Raw genomic sequence first — 15,765 nt, 5'->3', positions numbered from 1 at the left:
ATTACCTGTTTCTGCAGGCAAGCTTTGCATCCTTCACTCGTGCTTACCATTAGATGTCATAAATTACACATTACTAAATTGATGTATGCACTTATTATTACTTTTTAGAGACGTGAGTAGCAGCAATTTCTTATGCAATCCTAAAAATAAATATTGAAAAGAAAGATAACGAAAAGTTGGACATTTGACAGGCCAGCATTTTTTGAAGGTATGCCCTCAATAAATTATTCGCTTTTTCGAATAGTGTTTCCCCGGTAGTATACATGCTAATATCAATGCGTCTGGTTTTATTTTTTAACTTTCAGATACAACTAATTCCCTGAGCAAAACATATTGTTTTAAGGATTTCATAGATAAACAAGTCAGTCCCAATCACCGCCCTGGTTGTGTTCCTGGCCAGTCTCGGGTGCAGAAGGGGAGCCGTCCTAGCGAGATCAGAGGAGGCTGGACTCAGCCCTGCACTTGGCTTCGGAGAAACAGTGTAAGACCTCGGCTAAAGCAGGAGGAATCCTGGTGAACTGGAACAGAGAGAGGGACCGAAAACTAGTCACAGAGAATGTCGTGTCCTGCCAGTGTACAGACCAGGTGGCTCCGGACAGTACGTCGTACCACATACACTGCTGCGGGCAGAGTCGTTAAACTGTAACTCACCGAGCCAGACCTGCAGGGGCAGTAACCCAGTCAGTCACAGTGCAAAGAGTTGGCATTTTCAAGACTAACTGAAGCCCACCCACAGACAGAAAGCGTATCCGTGGCAGCAGGTGAGTCCAGAAACTGGGGCATGGGCACTCACTGGGATCCCGCAGCTAATAAACAACTGACAAGAGAGGCTACTGCCTCGGCCCTGTCCTCTCCATGACCCCGTGCTACAGGCAGCTGGTGACGTAAACTGAGAGGGCGTAAAGCAAGTGCGAAAGTGAAAAGCTGCTGCCCCATAAACATAAGAAATCGTTTACGATGAACGGAAAGCAGGCGAGGCAGTCCAAGTGGGATGGCACAAAAAGCCAAAGGGAGGCAACAAACTCAGCTCTTTTCCAATGGCTGGCCACCGTTTAGCATAAACAGTGACGCCAGCCAATGGAAATGAGGGGCTGGGATTAAAGCCCTTTTGTAAAAGTACTCTTCTGCAATAAATCTCGCTGAGCAAGCTGCGACTGTGCGCAGCAACACTGGGCGAGACCTAAAAAGTTACTACCATATCCTCATACAGGTTACATGGTGGTGAAAAATAGCTGTTCCACTGATAGCTCACGTCATCACATACATAAAGCAAGCATTGGCATAGCCAATAGGTCTAGACTTTGGGACCTTATAAGTATTTAGTTCTGCAGCACAATATCGTTACTGCAACATCATTAACAGTTGCATGGCTAAACACTTATAAGGTCCCAAAGGCGAGACCTATTGGCTCTGCCAATGCTTGTTTTAACTACTGGGCTTATTTCAAATGTTTCACATGAAAGCGCAAATTCAGTTATTTTCTCAGGAATAAAATGGCACTTCCCACCTACCAGATCCACCTGGCCAGGAATGAATAGCTGCAAATCATCAGTTGAAAATATCTAAGCGAGTAGAGAAGCAGCCAGTTGCACAAACGAGCCCAGTGACAGCATGCGCGAGGTAGATCGAGATTGATTGTATTAGATTATTACAGATGTCACAGCAGCGAGGTGATTCACACATATTTTACATGAAAGTGCAGTAAAGTCACCGTGGTCTCTGATGGGTTTATAATAGAGGAAGCATTTCAGCACACAACAAAAGGCAATGGCGAACGCCGGGGATGAGAAGTGCCCCGCAAAGTGTGCCAAAGCGCGCAGAAAATTGCCGAGACCAATTAAGCAATATTCTCCGGCGGCAAAGGTTACTCAGTGATGACTTTTACATCCTGGCTCACAGTCCCAGGGAATTTGGAATTAGGGGCAATAACGGCGCTGCGCCAGCACAGTGTTTCATTCTACAGTAATTTGTTGCTGCAGTAGCGGGAGTCCTGCGAGACTGCGGAGACTTTCCTTGTAACCGCGAGATGAGCTGCAACACAGAGGCTGTAGGAGTCAATGCGGGAACTCACTTGCCACATAAGAATGAGGAGGGTTGGCGCTTTGTCTTCGAGACACAGTGGTTCCAGCCGAATGCCAGGACAAATCGTTTGTAGAGTGCAAAATGATTTGCGATACGAATATTACCTAAGTTGCTAAGACACAATAAAACGACAAAAACATATTTAACAGCACATAGAATGTACCTTAAAAATATGCTTAATTGCAAATAAAAACAAGCATTGGTGCGCGGCCGTGAAAGTGACGTAGCCGTTAAAATGAAAGCGATCGCGCTCTGTAAGGGTGCCGCGAACGATTCGCTTAATGAGCCATGACGAAAAGCCAGATGGCGCAGGTGCAAGCAAAAGCTTGTGGTCGGATTTTTAAAGCCCACTTACTAAATGTCTCTCCAGGCCAGCGCATGCTATGGCTCAGGCTAGACCTAAAGATAATCTTCTGGAAAGATACAATGAATGATGCCCAAAAAGTCAGTTTATATCCCAAAAGTGCCTTCAAATACTAGCCAACTGCTGTCATACTCCCCAAAAGGGAAAGGATATGATCCAGAAATGTTGACCCATGGCAATGAAGTGATGTCATATTACTAAATGGCATCATCAACTATTGAAACATTAACACAAATGATTAGAATGTCAAAACGCATGCTGCAGCACAATGTTATTACACTTTTCTGAGGTTATGGATGATGTCATTTGTGATGTCATGTCTGAGATTACTAGTGATACCATCGATGAATCAACTCCGATTTACTGAGTAATGCACCGGATCAGTGATTAAAGTTACGTAGATAAACATAACAAACCAATTCCAGTTTTTTAAATGTTTTATATCTAAAAGGCAACATCCCTTCAAATGAACACTTTTCAGAAAATGTATTTGTCTTTCCTTTATAAGTGGTCTTAGCTTAGAAGTGAATATTATGTCATTCAGGTACTAAATCCCAGGATTGTCCTTTGTCCATTCCATCAGTGCGATGTTAATGTACACAAGACACATGATGTAGTGCGTGCCCTTCCTGCAATGTTTGCAAGGCATGGCCATGTACCACATTCTCATGCTGCAGTATTTTCTGGAACAGGCATGTTGCTGCGACCAGTAAGCACTTCAAAGCAGGTAGAACTGTTTCTAAAACACATATATGCAACACCCACTTCGCATAGCAGTGCATGCAGTATCCATGTCTAAAGTTCATTCTCTGCATGGATTCTAGGGTCAATATGTGTCCTTTGGCTTTATGCTCAGTACCCCTGCACTTGGTACTCACTGTGCATGTCCACAAGGCACATCAGGAGCCCAGTCATTTTGCCTGACGTACCCACCTACCATGACCTACTCCACTAACCAAAAGTGAAAAGGATAACTGAAAGCTAGCTAACTACCTGCTCATTCATTGTTAATTACGTAGTAATAGAAACAAATAATTGGAAAAGAAAAATGCTACTTATTTTATTTATTTATTTATTCATTATTTAAGGTTTTTGTAGAGCGCGTAGTAACCCGTGAGCATCCCAGCGCTAGAACCTAGAAAGTCAGGAGGGAGCGGTAGCAAGGAAGACGGAAAGATCAGGGAAAAAGGAGAGTTTTCAGTGATTTTCTAAAGTGGAGGAGGTTTGGTTCTGTTCTCAATTTCCGGGGGAGAGTATTCCAGTGATTCGCCGTGTTCACAGAAAAGCGACGTCCCCCAGAACGGGCTTTTTTCACTCTGTGTACTGCGATGAAATTCTCGTGGTCCGACCGGAGTGATCTGGTAGCTTTGTAGGGAGTGATAAAGTTTTTGAGGATGGGGGGGCCTTTGTTATGAAGGAGTTTATGTGCCAGACAGAGAGCCTTAAACACCACTCTTTCTCTGACTGGCAGCCAGTGAAGTTGCTTCAAGGCCGGCTTTGCTGATGTTCTGGCTGGGGTGTTAGTAAGAAGTCGGGCAGCGGCATTCTGGATTCTCTGTAGGGTGTTAAAAGTGGCTTCGGGGGCTCCCAGGTAGATGGCAGTCCTTCCTCCATGCGCGTTCCGTCTTCTTACATTCCTTCCGTAGAACATTCAGTTCAGGGGTGTACCAGGGGGAAGGATTAACTCTCTTAGCTTGTTTAAGGGTACTAGATCGAGGTAAGAGGCTGTCCAATGATTGGGTGAGCCAGGCATTAAATTCAATATCGGTTATGGGGTCAAGAGTTGGGGGAGGGGTAGATTCCCTGAGCTTGGATGCCCATTCTTCCGGTACAAGTTTGTGCCAGCGTCTGATGAGGGCCCGGGCTTTAGGCAGTTGGAGTGGTGTAGTCTCGAGATGCCAATCAATAGGGATCAGAAAGTGGTCTGTCTATGGGAGAGGGAGAGGCACACGAGTTTTGAAGTCATGGATGTTAGTGAAGATAGGGTCCAGAAGCTGGCCTTTGTCATGGGTGGCCTGTGGATTCATTAAGCATAGGCCAACAGAAGAGAGGTCCAGCAGCAATTCGGCTGCGGTGGTGTCGGTGGGGTCCAAAAAATGGAGATTGAAATCCCCTAGGAGAAGGAAATTAGAAGCTGTGGTTGCCCTAAGGGTAACGTAGTCGATGAGCCTGCTAGGGAACTCGACAAGTGGGCCTGGGGGTCGGTATACTAGCAACCCAGAAAGAGAGGTTGCAGGCGAGATCTGCAAAGTGAAATGGCAGCTTTCGCAATCTTTGATGTTGACATTATCGGTTCCTGTAAGCATCTTTTCATAGTGCGTAATGGTGTAGGTTCACATGCTTAGCATACTCCTGCCAACTAGTGTTGGGATTGGCTGTCACAAAAAGCAGTGTAAACCCCTCCTTTGGGTATACACTGCACATAGGTAAAGACTCTAAATGTGTTTTTCACACACCAGGTGGGAGTACGTATGGTGAGTAAACATAAGTAAGGTGTGTTGAGCGCAATGTGCAGTGAAATAGGGAAGGATGAGATCTCCAAAAGACAGGCCTAAGGGGAGGTTGGGGGGGGCAGCATGTGAATCTACAGCACTACATTCTACGGCCAGATGCTTACAAGGTAACATATTCTGTTCATAGCATGTGTGGCTAAGTGGTGGCTAGTTAGAAGAAGTTGCAGAGGACTGAAACAGAGTTCTTCAGGCAGCTTAGCCAACTCTAGCTTGTTGGTGTGCTAAGACATCCACACAGAAGTATTTAGTGAATATGTGTGGAGTGGACCGTGTAGCTGGCTTACATATGTGAGCTGTGGGTATGTTTCAGAGGAAAGCCATAGAAGCTCCTGTTTTGTGAATGGAATAAGGCCTGGGCAGGGGAGGCAAAGTTCTTCTAGCATTAATGTAGCAAGTTTGAATACATTTATAAATCCATCTAACGTGTCCTCTGTGTGGCTTGGTAAAAGCAACTAAATGTTTCTGAGTTTTGCAATGGGCTTGGTCGTATTGATGAAATATATGAAGGCAATCCCGACATCAAATAATGAAAGGGCCTTATCGGCTACAGAGTCTGGCTGTGGGGGAAAAACAGAGCTCAATGGTTTGATTGACATGGAATGAGAATACCACCTTAGGAAGGGATTTATTGTTGGTTATAAGGACAATTCTGTCATTATGAACCAGAAAGAAAGGCTCTTGTAGGGTAAGGACCGAAAGTCATGCCTTAAAGAGGTCGAAACAACAAGGAACGCAACCTTCCAGGTAACTAATTGTAATGGACGTGAATGTAGAGGTTCACAAAGAGGGTCCATGAGACTGGTAAGGACAATGTTAGGGTCAGTTGCGATAGCCGCTAAGTAAAGGCATATGGCAGCATATAGGAGGCCTGATTTCTGCAGATAAAAGAAGCAGCAGACCATTTCCTGAACTGCAGATTTAAGCAGGTCTATGTGCTAGAAAGGCAACGGTGGACAAATCTCTTCCAGTTGGCAGAATAGCTGGGTGCATGGTAAGTCTGCATACTTCTTGAGGATAGACGTACACTCTTGAGGGAGGTTAAGATAGCCAATCTCTAGGACCACAGGAGCCAGATCGCTAGATTGAGCTGCCTGGGGTTGGGGTGCCTTATTGTGCCATGGTTCTGTGTGAAAAATGTTCGGCCTGTAGTGGGCCTTCTCATGGGGAACCATCGACATCTCCAAAAGGGTAGAGAACGATAGTTCTCTGGCCTATGTGGGAGCTCGCACACACAGAAAAGGTGGGAGGACACAGCCCTACCTCATCCTCCTCAAACACGATAGAAAGGACAAAAGGAGGTAAAGCGAATGTTAGCCGCACTATTTACGTTTATGATATGTAGTTATGAAAGGAGCACAAACACTTTGTGCAAACTGCCCTCACCCACAAGTAGTTGTGGCTTGCTTCATCATAGGGCTGCTACTAACGCCTCTGCGCAAACCAACATTAGAGGCGGAGCAATAGGGAGTGGTAGACAATACAAACAATAAGAAAAAGGAAAAGACAGGATCCTAAAAAAGTGCAGAAATATAGTGAATTTAAAACCGACTGAGATATCTTCATAATAATTTTATTCCTCGATTCCCTAGTCATATATAAAAACTTGTTGTGGGTGAGGGCAGTTTTCACAAACTGTATGTGCTCCTTTCATAACATCATATCATAAACATAAATAGTGCGACTAACATTCGCTTTACCTCCTTTTGTGCTTTCTATGTGAGAGACAACAGGACGAGAGTGAGGGATGTTTGCGGAGGCTTCCAGACCACATATGGAAGGAGAGAGAACGAAGAAAAAGCATAAACAAATATCCTTAATCAATTCATCCATAGACCATTACCCATAAACGGTGGCAAGCTGGAGGCCAAGCTATGGCATTTTCGGTAGCGGCGAAGAGGTTGATCTCTAGAAACACCTTACAATGAAAGTATGGGAGTAGGATTTTTGGGTGGAGTTTTTACTTGTGGAATTATTGCTGCCTCCTGCTGACGAGTTTCTGCAAAATCGTTTAACACTCCCAAAAGGCACACAGTCAGCAAGTGAGTCTAGTGGTGAAGCGTCCAATTCCAAATGCTCTGTGCTAATGTCGACACTGAACCTGATGAAAGCAGGCCTTGAGAGTCAGGAGCTTAAGGTAGTTGATGTGGAGGCACCTTTGCTGCAGTGACCATATGCCCTGAATGACCAGTTGCTGAAAATGCGCTCCACAACAAAAGAGCGAGGCGTTCTTGATGAAGGCACCAGCAGAAGAGGGTCTTTATGTTATGTTATGTTATCTTGGTTTTGTATAGCGCACAGCTACTCAAAAGAGTGTCCTGGCGCTTTGGTTGCACACCTATCTCACAACATAACAAGAGAAAAACTGAGAAAATAGCTAACTCTGCAACAGGTTGTTGTTGTTCCACCACTGCAGAGAGCGATGGGTGTTGGACTGTATCAACACTAGATCCTCCTAGTGACCCCCAGATTGTGACCATTGCGTTGATATGCATTGGAGAAGAACTACAGCTATACATGAGGCCATCATTCCTAAAAGGTGCATAACTATTCTGACTGTCAATTGTTTTGAGTGAATAAGAGATAGCAACTGCTGGAATATCTGCAATCTTGCCAGACTGGAATAAGCCTTGCCAGTGACGGCACTGAGTATGGCTCCCAGAAAAGATTGAAGCTGAAGATACTGAAGGCTGTACTGGACAATATTTATTGTGAAGCCCAGACTGTGGAGGAGGAAGACAGTGGTATGGGTGCAAGGGAGACTTGCTTGCACTCTTGATCAGCCAATTATATAAATAAGGGAATACATGAATGCACAAATAACACTTATTACAATACGAGCAACTACCACAGTGAGGTATTTTGCAATTACTCTGGGAGCAGTGCTGACCCAAATGCCAAATCTTTGAATTAATAATGATGAGGGCTTACTACAAAACATAGGTAGAGGCGATAAGTGGGATGGATAAGTACGTGAAAACAGGTTTCCTTCAGATCGAGATCTGTTATAAAGTCGACTTGCTGCAGCAGAGGAATGACATCATGAGTAACCATGTGGAAATGTTCTGATAGGTTGCATCTGTTTAGGGGCCTCAGGTTGAGCATTGGCCTTTTTGGGCATGAGAAATTAAAGGGAGTACATCCCGTTGCCAGGATGTAGCAATGGTACCGGCGCTATTGCTCCTTTAAGGATAAGCGGCTGAACCTCTTCCTGAAGGCGGCACTGGTGCTCTGTGGGGAAGGTGTTTTTGTGGGTGGGATGTTTGGTGAGGTTTCAGTTAGCTGAAGGAGAACCGCATTTAATGATGGAGAGGACCAACTGGTTGAAGGTTATCTCGTCCAAGTGAAGAAGGAACCCCTGTAGTTTCCCAACGACAGATGTAGTGCGATCGGGAAATATATATTTGTTGGGGCAGGGGGTGTTTGGGAATGCAAGAGTCACTGCTTGGTGGAGGTGGCTCCTTTGGCTCTCATTTTGGTGTTGTTGCCTCTGTAACCTCCAGTTAAATACTCCTGTGTTGATTGCTGGTGGCAATGTTGCTAACCCTGGCAGGGGGCGAGAGAATCTGAGAAAGTGGTTTATCTGCCCCTCCTTTCGTGAACTGCGAAAGTAGCTAAGGAGAGTTGATGTCTGAAAGACATCCATTACCTTGCCTGTGGTCCATAGAGTTTCACTGTCAAGCAGCAGGTTCGGAAGATGCTGTTGCACTACTGGCTTGAAGTCAGAGACACAGAGCCAGAAGCGAAGCCTGACCAGGATGCTAGGCTAGTATTAACACCCCAGGGAGCAGTGTCAACTTCGCCAAAAGCGCAGTAATGGTGGCATATGAGATGGTTTTGCCTTCAGTAACCAGCTCTTGTCCACGCAGTCTATACTGCTCTGAGAGGTGATGGAGGAGTTCTGCCACCTCCACTTCAGCAAGGGGAGAAACTGGTGGGTGCATTGTGTTTTTGAGAGCATTTCTATAAATAAGTCATTGTCTTCTTGGGCGATGTGCTTACCTTTATGAAAAGTAGCCACCCTTTGTATAACCTTCAAGTATGAGGTATTGTGATCAGGTAGGTAATGTTTTGCCAGGCACAAATCACGGTCTGTATTGCCTGGGGAAGCAACATCTTAGTCGTCCCTCGGGTCGTCCTGGGTTCAGGATCACAGAGTGCATTACAGCGTTCCCCTGGATACAATGAGCTGCCCTCTCCATAAGAAGAGTGTTGACACCTCCAGTGGAGATGGCAGATATAGTGGTGGCAGGAAGGAGGAGGGGTAGCTTGAGCAGGGAGAAGGGCTAGTACCTGTCCTTATGTCATTTATGCTTTGGAGTGGGGGGGGGGGGGGGGGGGGTGGGGTAGAATCAAGGCAAGTTGCTCCTCAAAGGACAACTTTCTCTTCCTTGGCAGTCTCCTGTTGTTTGGTGGTAGCTTCGTGAAGATTTTTCCAGTTTGTGGGTAAATGAAGTCTCTTTTCTCCTGGAGAATTGGCTGCTCCCTGTCGTCGGAGCAGACTGTAGATGGTTCTTTCGGTGGAGAATGGGTATTTGGCACTGCCAGGGTCCTCAACATTAGGGCCTTTGGTGCCAATGGCAGCTTCGATGCTTCAGTGCGGAGGACTGCTTTGATTCAGATTTTGGTAACACCTTAAATGCCAGAGCCTGCGGTCTCAGAGGAAGGCCACAGCTTATGAGGGGTGTTTGTGCATGGAGAAGGGAGCAGTGTCAGCTCAGATGGCTTCAGTTAGTGTCGACCATGGCCCTAAGGCTGTGGTGGACAAGCAGGCTTTTGCTGAGACGCCCAACCCTCCACTGCGGCAGAGCCCTGCTTGTCCACAGGATCACTGTGCAGCAGGAGGTTGTGACTAGGTAGTGACCACACTCAAAGACGAAGTCCTCTGGGTTGGTGGACCTCGGATCTTGTTGCTGATCCCCCTTGGATTCAGAGGGCGAACTTGTCTCTGAACTGCAACACACCAGTTGGGCCTCGGAAGGGTAGGCTTTGTTCTCCATCCTGACATTGTGTGTTCACCGAAGACGTTGGGGGTGTTGTCTTCACGTCTGCATTCTTCAATGGACCCACCTCCATTCACATTGGTTTCGGAGGGTCTTCTTCAGCAGGAAGGAGAGGCAGAACTTGCACGTGATCTAGTCGTGTTTGGGGAGAGGTAGAGATTGCAGACTTGATGGAGGTCAGTCCAAGGAAACTTGGAGTGACACTGGGGCCAATATTGGTAATGTGTCTTTTCCATCACTGACCTGGAACTCACATTGAGAAGGTACTGAAGATGAGGGGTGAAAGGCCCCTGGAGAGGGCTGCGACCTGGCCAGAAGGAGTCGAAGTGACTGTGGGTGTCAAAGGTCCACGAATGAGGAAGAAGCGGGATCAAGTATCCATGAAGATGGTCTCATGAGAACGGGAGTCGAATAGTCTAAGAGGCATGGCAGTAGCACCAGTAGCACCATTAGACACTGAACACGGAGCCCAATCAGTACACATCCAAACCTGATGGTGGAAAAGAAACAATCTATCAATGAGCCAGAGCCCTGCATAATACCAACTAACGGAGTCGCACTATCTTGTGACTTGAAACACTTCTTCGAAGAAAAACAAATTGCAAATGTCAGAGCCACAATGCCAGGAACCTAGTATTTCCAGTATCAGTATGATAAAAATAAAGTAGCCCACATCATTGGACACACCAACTTTAAAGACTGGTGCAAGTTCACAGTTCAGAAACCCCATATATGAAACCGCTCAAACCCTGACATTTTCATATAGGAGTCAAACTATCACAAATGAAACTGAAAACACACCACTTTTAACCCACATTCGGCTACATCTTCATCAAGGAAGTACCTGGTGAAGTCAGTCTATCATGACAGCTATAAAAGGTTTGGATACTCTGAAGCAATGCTCAGAAAACTGCAACAATGGATTAATTTCACATTTTTACCACGAATCCAAGATTCAGAAACATATTTCGAATAGCAATTGGAGCAACTGCCATACAAAATCCCAGCAGGATTGCCCTGAAGCGATATGGACCTTGACACACTCAAAGCATTACAACCACAAACTATTGTTGATAAAATCATGCTGAAACATTTTGTTAAATAGGTCCTACAAATAAAGGAATACATACATATAATCTTAATTGATTCGCAACCTTACCCTGCTTGTGCAACTAGTGCAGAATTGAAATTCGAACTAAATGCCGAAGCAAATCCTGGGAGAACAGAAGCTGCTGATGGGCATGATGAAGGTGGTAGTGGAGCAACAGCTGCAACTGTAGAAGGAATTTGCATGCCCGGGAATGTTGGAAGACCAGAATTGATAGGTGGTGTGTTTGAAACTGAAAATCCAGGGAAGGATGGGTTGGATGAGGCCAAATGTCCTTGAGGAACAGAATAAAGAGAGGGGACAGCAGCAGATAGGTTCACAGGAAAAGGGGAAGCGCAAGCTGAGGAAACAGAGACAGGCAGACCAGTGAAAATTGAAGAAGCAGAGGTGGAATGAGGAGAGGAAGCTGCTGAAACCATTGTGGTGTGGTCAGAGAATAAAGATCCTGCCAAACTAGCAGATGAAGTGAGGATGTGGCTGCCAGGAAATGATGTAGTACTAGAGAGGGAAGTGAAAGGTGGAAGTGAGGAAAAACCAGTGGGGACAGTAGAGGAACTATGCTGAGCAAGAGCCATTGAGGAAAGAGTTGGGTTATTTAACGTTGTACAGAAGGACGATAAAGCAGCATAACCTGGATTTATGGCATTAGATAAACTGCCTGGTACTGAAGCACCAGAGGCAAAGACATGGCCTAGCACTGTTGACAGATCAAGACCACCGTGAGAGGGAGTGGTGGAACGAGAAGGACCCTTAAAGGCAGAAGGGATGGGACTTGCGGGTTCAGGTTTTATAGGAACAGGAGTACTTGGAACAGGTGTTGCAGAAGAGATGGCACGCTCTGCGACAGGTGTGGCATTGTTGTGGAACAAAGGGCCAACAGAACTACATCTTGCTGACACAGATGCTAGGGATGGAGTTACTGCAGGAGAGTGGGCAGGCACCTTTGGAGGTGTAGCACCATAGTTGGATGCTGGAAGAGAACTGGGACTAGGGAAAATAGGCATTCCTGGAGTGGAAGCCTTCTGAGGTGTCGGTGTTGAAGTGGGGTTGTAGCATTTGTTTGCAAAGGTCCCTGAAGAGTCAGAGAGTTGTGAAGAAGTAGCTGGAAGAGGAGAAGGTAATGGAGAGGAATTTTGTAATGTAGCATCATTTGGTGTCAGAAATCCTTTCAGGACAGACAGAAGAGGGTTACCCATTGCAGTTTGTCCTGGGCTACCTAAAGCAGAGGTTCCAGTAAGCTCAGATAGGGCTGAATTAGGTAAACCCTGTAAAGTGGGATTTAAAGGCGAAGGAAGACCAGTAAAAACGGAAGACATTGGATGACTACTCACAGAGGCAGTTGAAGTAGTGGAGGAATAAGGAAAGCTTGGGAAAGGGGAAGACATGGATGTGAATGCTTCATTCTGTACAATTGCAGGGCATGGTGTGGAGGAGCCACGAGGTGTTGGTGGGGCTGACGGACGTCCTGAGTAAAGTGGCGGAACAGGTGTAGTTGGAGAGCTATTAACAGATGATGGAGGCAGAACAGATGGTGGGCGGCTTTTTATAACAGTCGGTGTAGGAGTAGAGCGCTTAGGGGATGGGACAGCAGGGGAGACTTGTCCAGGGAAACCAGTTTGTATGGGCGCTGACAGGTTCTTCCCAGAAGCAGATGGAGTTGAAGGATGACTCATGGGTTTAGCCGGTGAGGAAATAGGAACTGGAGTTGCCGCTGGAGTGGGTGGAGCCGACGAAATAGGAGGAACAGGAGGAGAAAATAACTGATTTGCGGGTGCTGAAAAAGCTGAAAAGAAAAAATAAACAGTTTTTTTTTTCAAACTGTAGATGAGTAGTCATAAAGTTAATTAAAACACAGAGAAACATATCAAAGCTGTTCATATGTATTCATACATACATAGCATACATGTAATAGGGAGTTTATTACCACTATTGAGGAAGGATGATGGTACTTCTACCCCTCAACAATGGTACTACAAATCACAACATAACTGGCTGATTTACATATATGTTTTATGAAAAAAAAAAGTTGTGGCTATCATATACAGTAGCCTAGGTAAAGAAAACAAATAGTTTCTTACCTGTCGGTGTAGTTTTGCAGCTTGAAGATCTTTCTGGATTCACTATGCTGTCTAGTGGTTGGGTCCGGAATCATAGTGTTTTAATTCTTTCTTTTTTGTAGCCCAGGAGGGCGTCGACGTCCCACCTTCTGGTGTACTTCATGTGACGTCGGCACGCTTCCTGCGAAAGCTCCCACCTTTAGGCGCCATCTTCGGATTCTTTTTTTCCCTTGTTTTTGTGTTCTGTCTGTGAATCCTTGGCAACGCTTTCAAGTTCTTCCTTAAGTAAATGATTTTTAACTTTGTCCCTTAAAGTGTCTCTGTGTTTCATTCCTTGTATTTCCACCTTCTTCTCCTGCCTCATCTTTCTGGCAGAGGTTGGTGGGTTCGCTAGTGAATCCAGAAAAATCTTCAAGCTGCAAAACTACACCAACAGGTAAGAAACTATTAGTTTTGCAGCTTGAATTCTTCTGGATTCACGATGCTGTGCATAGACTTTGTAGCGGTTTGTTATGTTTGTGACGGCTGGGTGGAAGATGGGCGTTGGAGCACTTTCTGTCCTACTTGCGCTTCTTTGTTCATTTGTATATCCACGCAGTAGTGCTTAGTGAAAGTGTGCACTGAAGCCCATGTTGCTGCCAGGCATATGTCCTGAATGGGTGTGTTAGCCAGGATGACTATTGTTGCTCCCTTTTTCCTGGAAGAATGGGCTTGTGCCCCCTCTGAGAGTTCTTGCCCAGCCTGTTTGTGGCAGAATTGTATCGTTAGTGCGATCCATCGTGCAATGGTGTCTTTTGTTACTGGTCTACCCAGGAAACTGGTTGCGAAGGACACAAAGAACTGCTTTGTTTTCCTGTGCTCCTTCGTTCTTTCTATGTAATGCATTACTGTCCTTCTAGCGTCCAGAGTGTGCAGTGCCCTCTCTGCGCTTGTGGATGGTTTCTGAAAGAAGCTTGGTGTCTGTATTGTTTGGTTCATGTGGAACCTTGACACCACCTTTGGCATTAAGTGTGTGTCCGTTCTCATTACCACCCTGTCATTGTGTATTTCGATGTAGGGTTCAGCGTTACTACCCTGCGCAGCGAGGTGATTGCCACCAGAAAGGCTGTCTTCATTGTTAGCATTTGTAGTGAGGCCCTAAAGAGGGGTTCAAAGGGCACTTTCATGAGTTCGTTAGGACTAAATTGAGGTTCCATGCCAGTAGCGGCATCCTCTAAGGTGGTGCAATCCTTTTTGCCCCTTCCAGGAATCTCTTTACTACTTGTGATGTAAAGAAGCTCGTTCCTGTCTCTCCTCTTGTGTAGGCTATTATCACTGCTAGGTGTACTCTTAGATAGGATGAACTTAGTTTTGCATTCAGCAGGTGTGTGAGATATCTTAGCACTGTTGATTCCCGTGTCCTCTTCTTCTGTAGTTGTTTCTTGCTGCACCATTGTGTGAAACTCTTCCATGTTTCCACATAGCACCTTCGTGTGGTAGGTCTCCTTGCCTCTCGTAGCACCTGCAGGGTGCAAACTCTATGTCTTCAAGAGCCATGCAGGTAGGTTGAGGCTCTCTGGCTCTGGGTGTAGTGCTTCTCTGTTTTGCATGGATAGTAAGTCTTTTCTTTTTGCGAACTTGTGGGGTGGTCCCTGTGCCATTCCATTATTTAGGAGTACCAGGTCTGCCGTGCCCACTGTGGAGCCACCAGATCAGTGTCATGTTGCTTGTTCTGCGCTTGTTGAGTACCCTGTGTATCAGTGGTATCGGGGGAAAAGCGTAGGCAAATGTTTTCGACCAGCTTATCCATAGGGCATTCCCCTGGGATCGTTCCCCTGGTTGCCTGATTGCGAAGTATCGTCATTTTGCATTCTGGTGTGTTGCAAATAATCTATTGTCGGTGTTCCCCACCTCCTGAATAGCCTTTGCGTTTCCTGTGCATTGAGCTCCCAACTCGTGGGATGCTGATGTCTGTCTGCTGAGCCAGTCTGCTTCCACATTGTCCTTCCCTGGTAGGTGTATGGCTAGAAGGTCTTTTTTTGAGTGGGATGGCCCATCTCCATATTTCCTGCGCTAGGTTGGATAGTGCGACTTCCTGTTTGTTGATGTAGAACATCGTTGTTGTGTTGTCTGTTTGTATTAACACTCTCTAGTTGTACAGTTGTTTCTGGAAGGCCTTCAGGGCAAGGAACACGGTCTTCAGTGCCAGGTAGTTGTTGTGTCGGACCGCATCTGCTGGAGTCCACAGACCCCTCACCTTGAGCTTGTTCATGTGTGCTCCCCATCCCATCTGGGATGAGTCTATGGTGATGGTCACCGTTGGGGTTGGTGGTGTTAAAGGCTTCCCTTTTGTTATGTTCTCCTTGTTCCACCACATTATATCCTCCTGCACTGCGTGTGTTACAACCACTAGATCTTCCCAACTTCCTGTAGCTTGTGACCATTGATGTTGCAGCCATTCCTGGAATGATCTCATGTGGAGCCGTATATTGGGGACCAGGTGTTTGCAGGACGCCATCATCCCCATGATCTTGCTCTCTGTCCTCTCTGTCAGAGCTCGCCCCTTCTGGTAGTGGCGTGTATCCTTCAGCAGGGCCAGTGTGCTCTTGTCGCTGGGGAACACCTTGCTCTGTATGGTGATGATCTGTGCACCCAGGAAGAT

The 15,765-nt window shown here is 46.0% G+C and overlaps 1 protein-coding gene across 2 annotated transcripts in view; it reads right to left on the bottom strand.

Moving 5' to 3' along the window:
- Positions 1 to 15,765, bottom strand: part of PROSER1 (proline and serine rich 1) — a 216,685-nt gene that overhangs the window by 60,297 nt on the left and 140,623 nt on the right. For both annotated transcript variants that reach the window (XM_086935064.1, XM_086935065.1), the window contains exon 11: positions 11,119 to 12,850. In XM_086935064.1, coding sequence (XP_086791190.1) covers positions 11,119 to 12,850 — 1,732 coding nt within the window. The remainder of the gene's footprint in view (positions 1 to 11,118; positions 12,851 to 15,765) is intronic.

The sequence above is a fragment of the Lissotriton vulgaris genome, chromosome 8 (genome assembly GCF_964263255.1).
Source record: "Lissotriton vulgaris chromosome 8, aLisVul1.2, whole genome shotgun sequence".
NCBI classification, from domain to species: Eukaryota; Metazoa; Chordata; class Amphibia; order Caudata; family Salamandridae; genus Lissotriton; species Lissotriton vulgaris.
The sequence above is the reverse complement of the archived record's forward strand: the minus strand, read 5'-3'. Positions and strand labels throughout refer to the sequence as shown.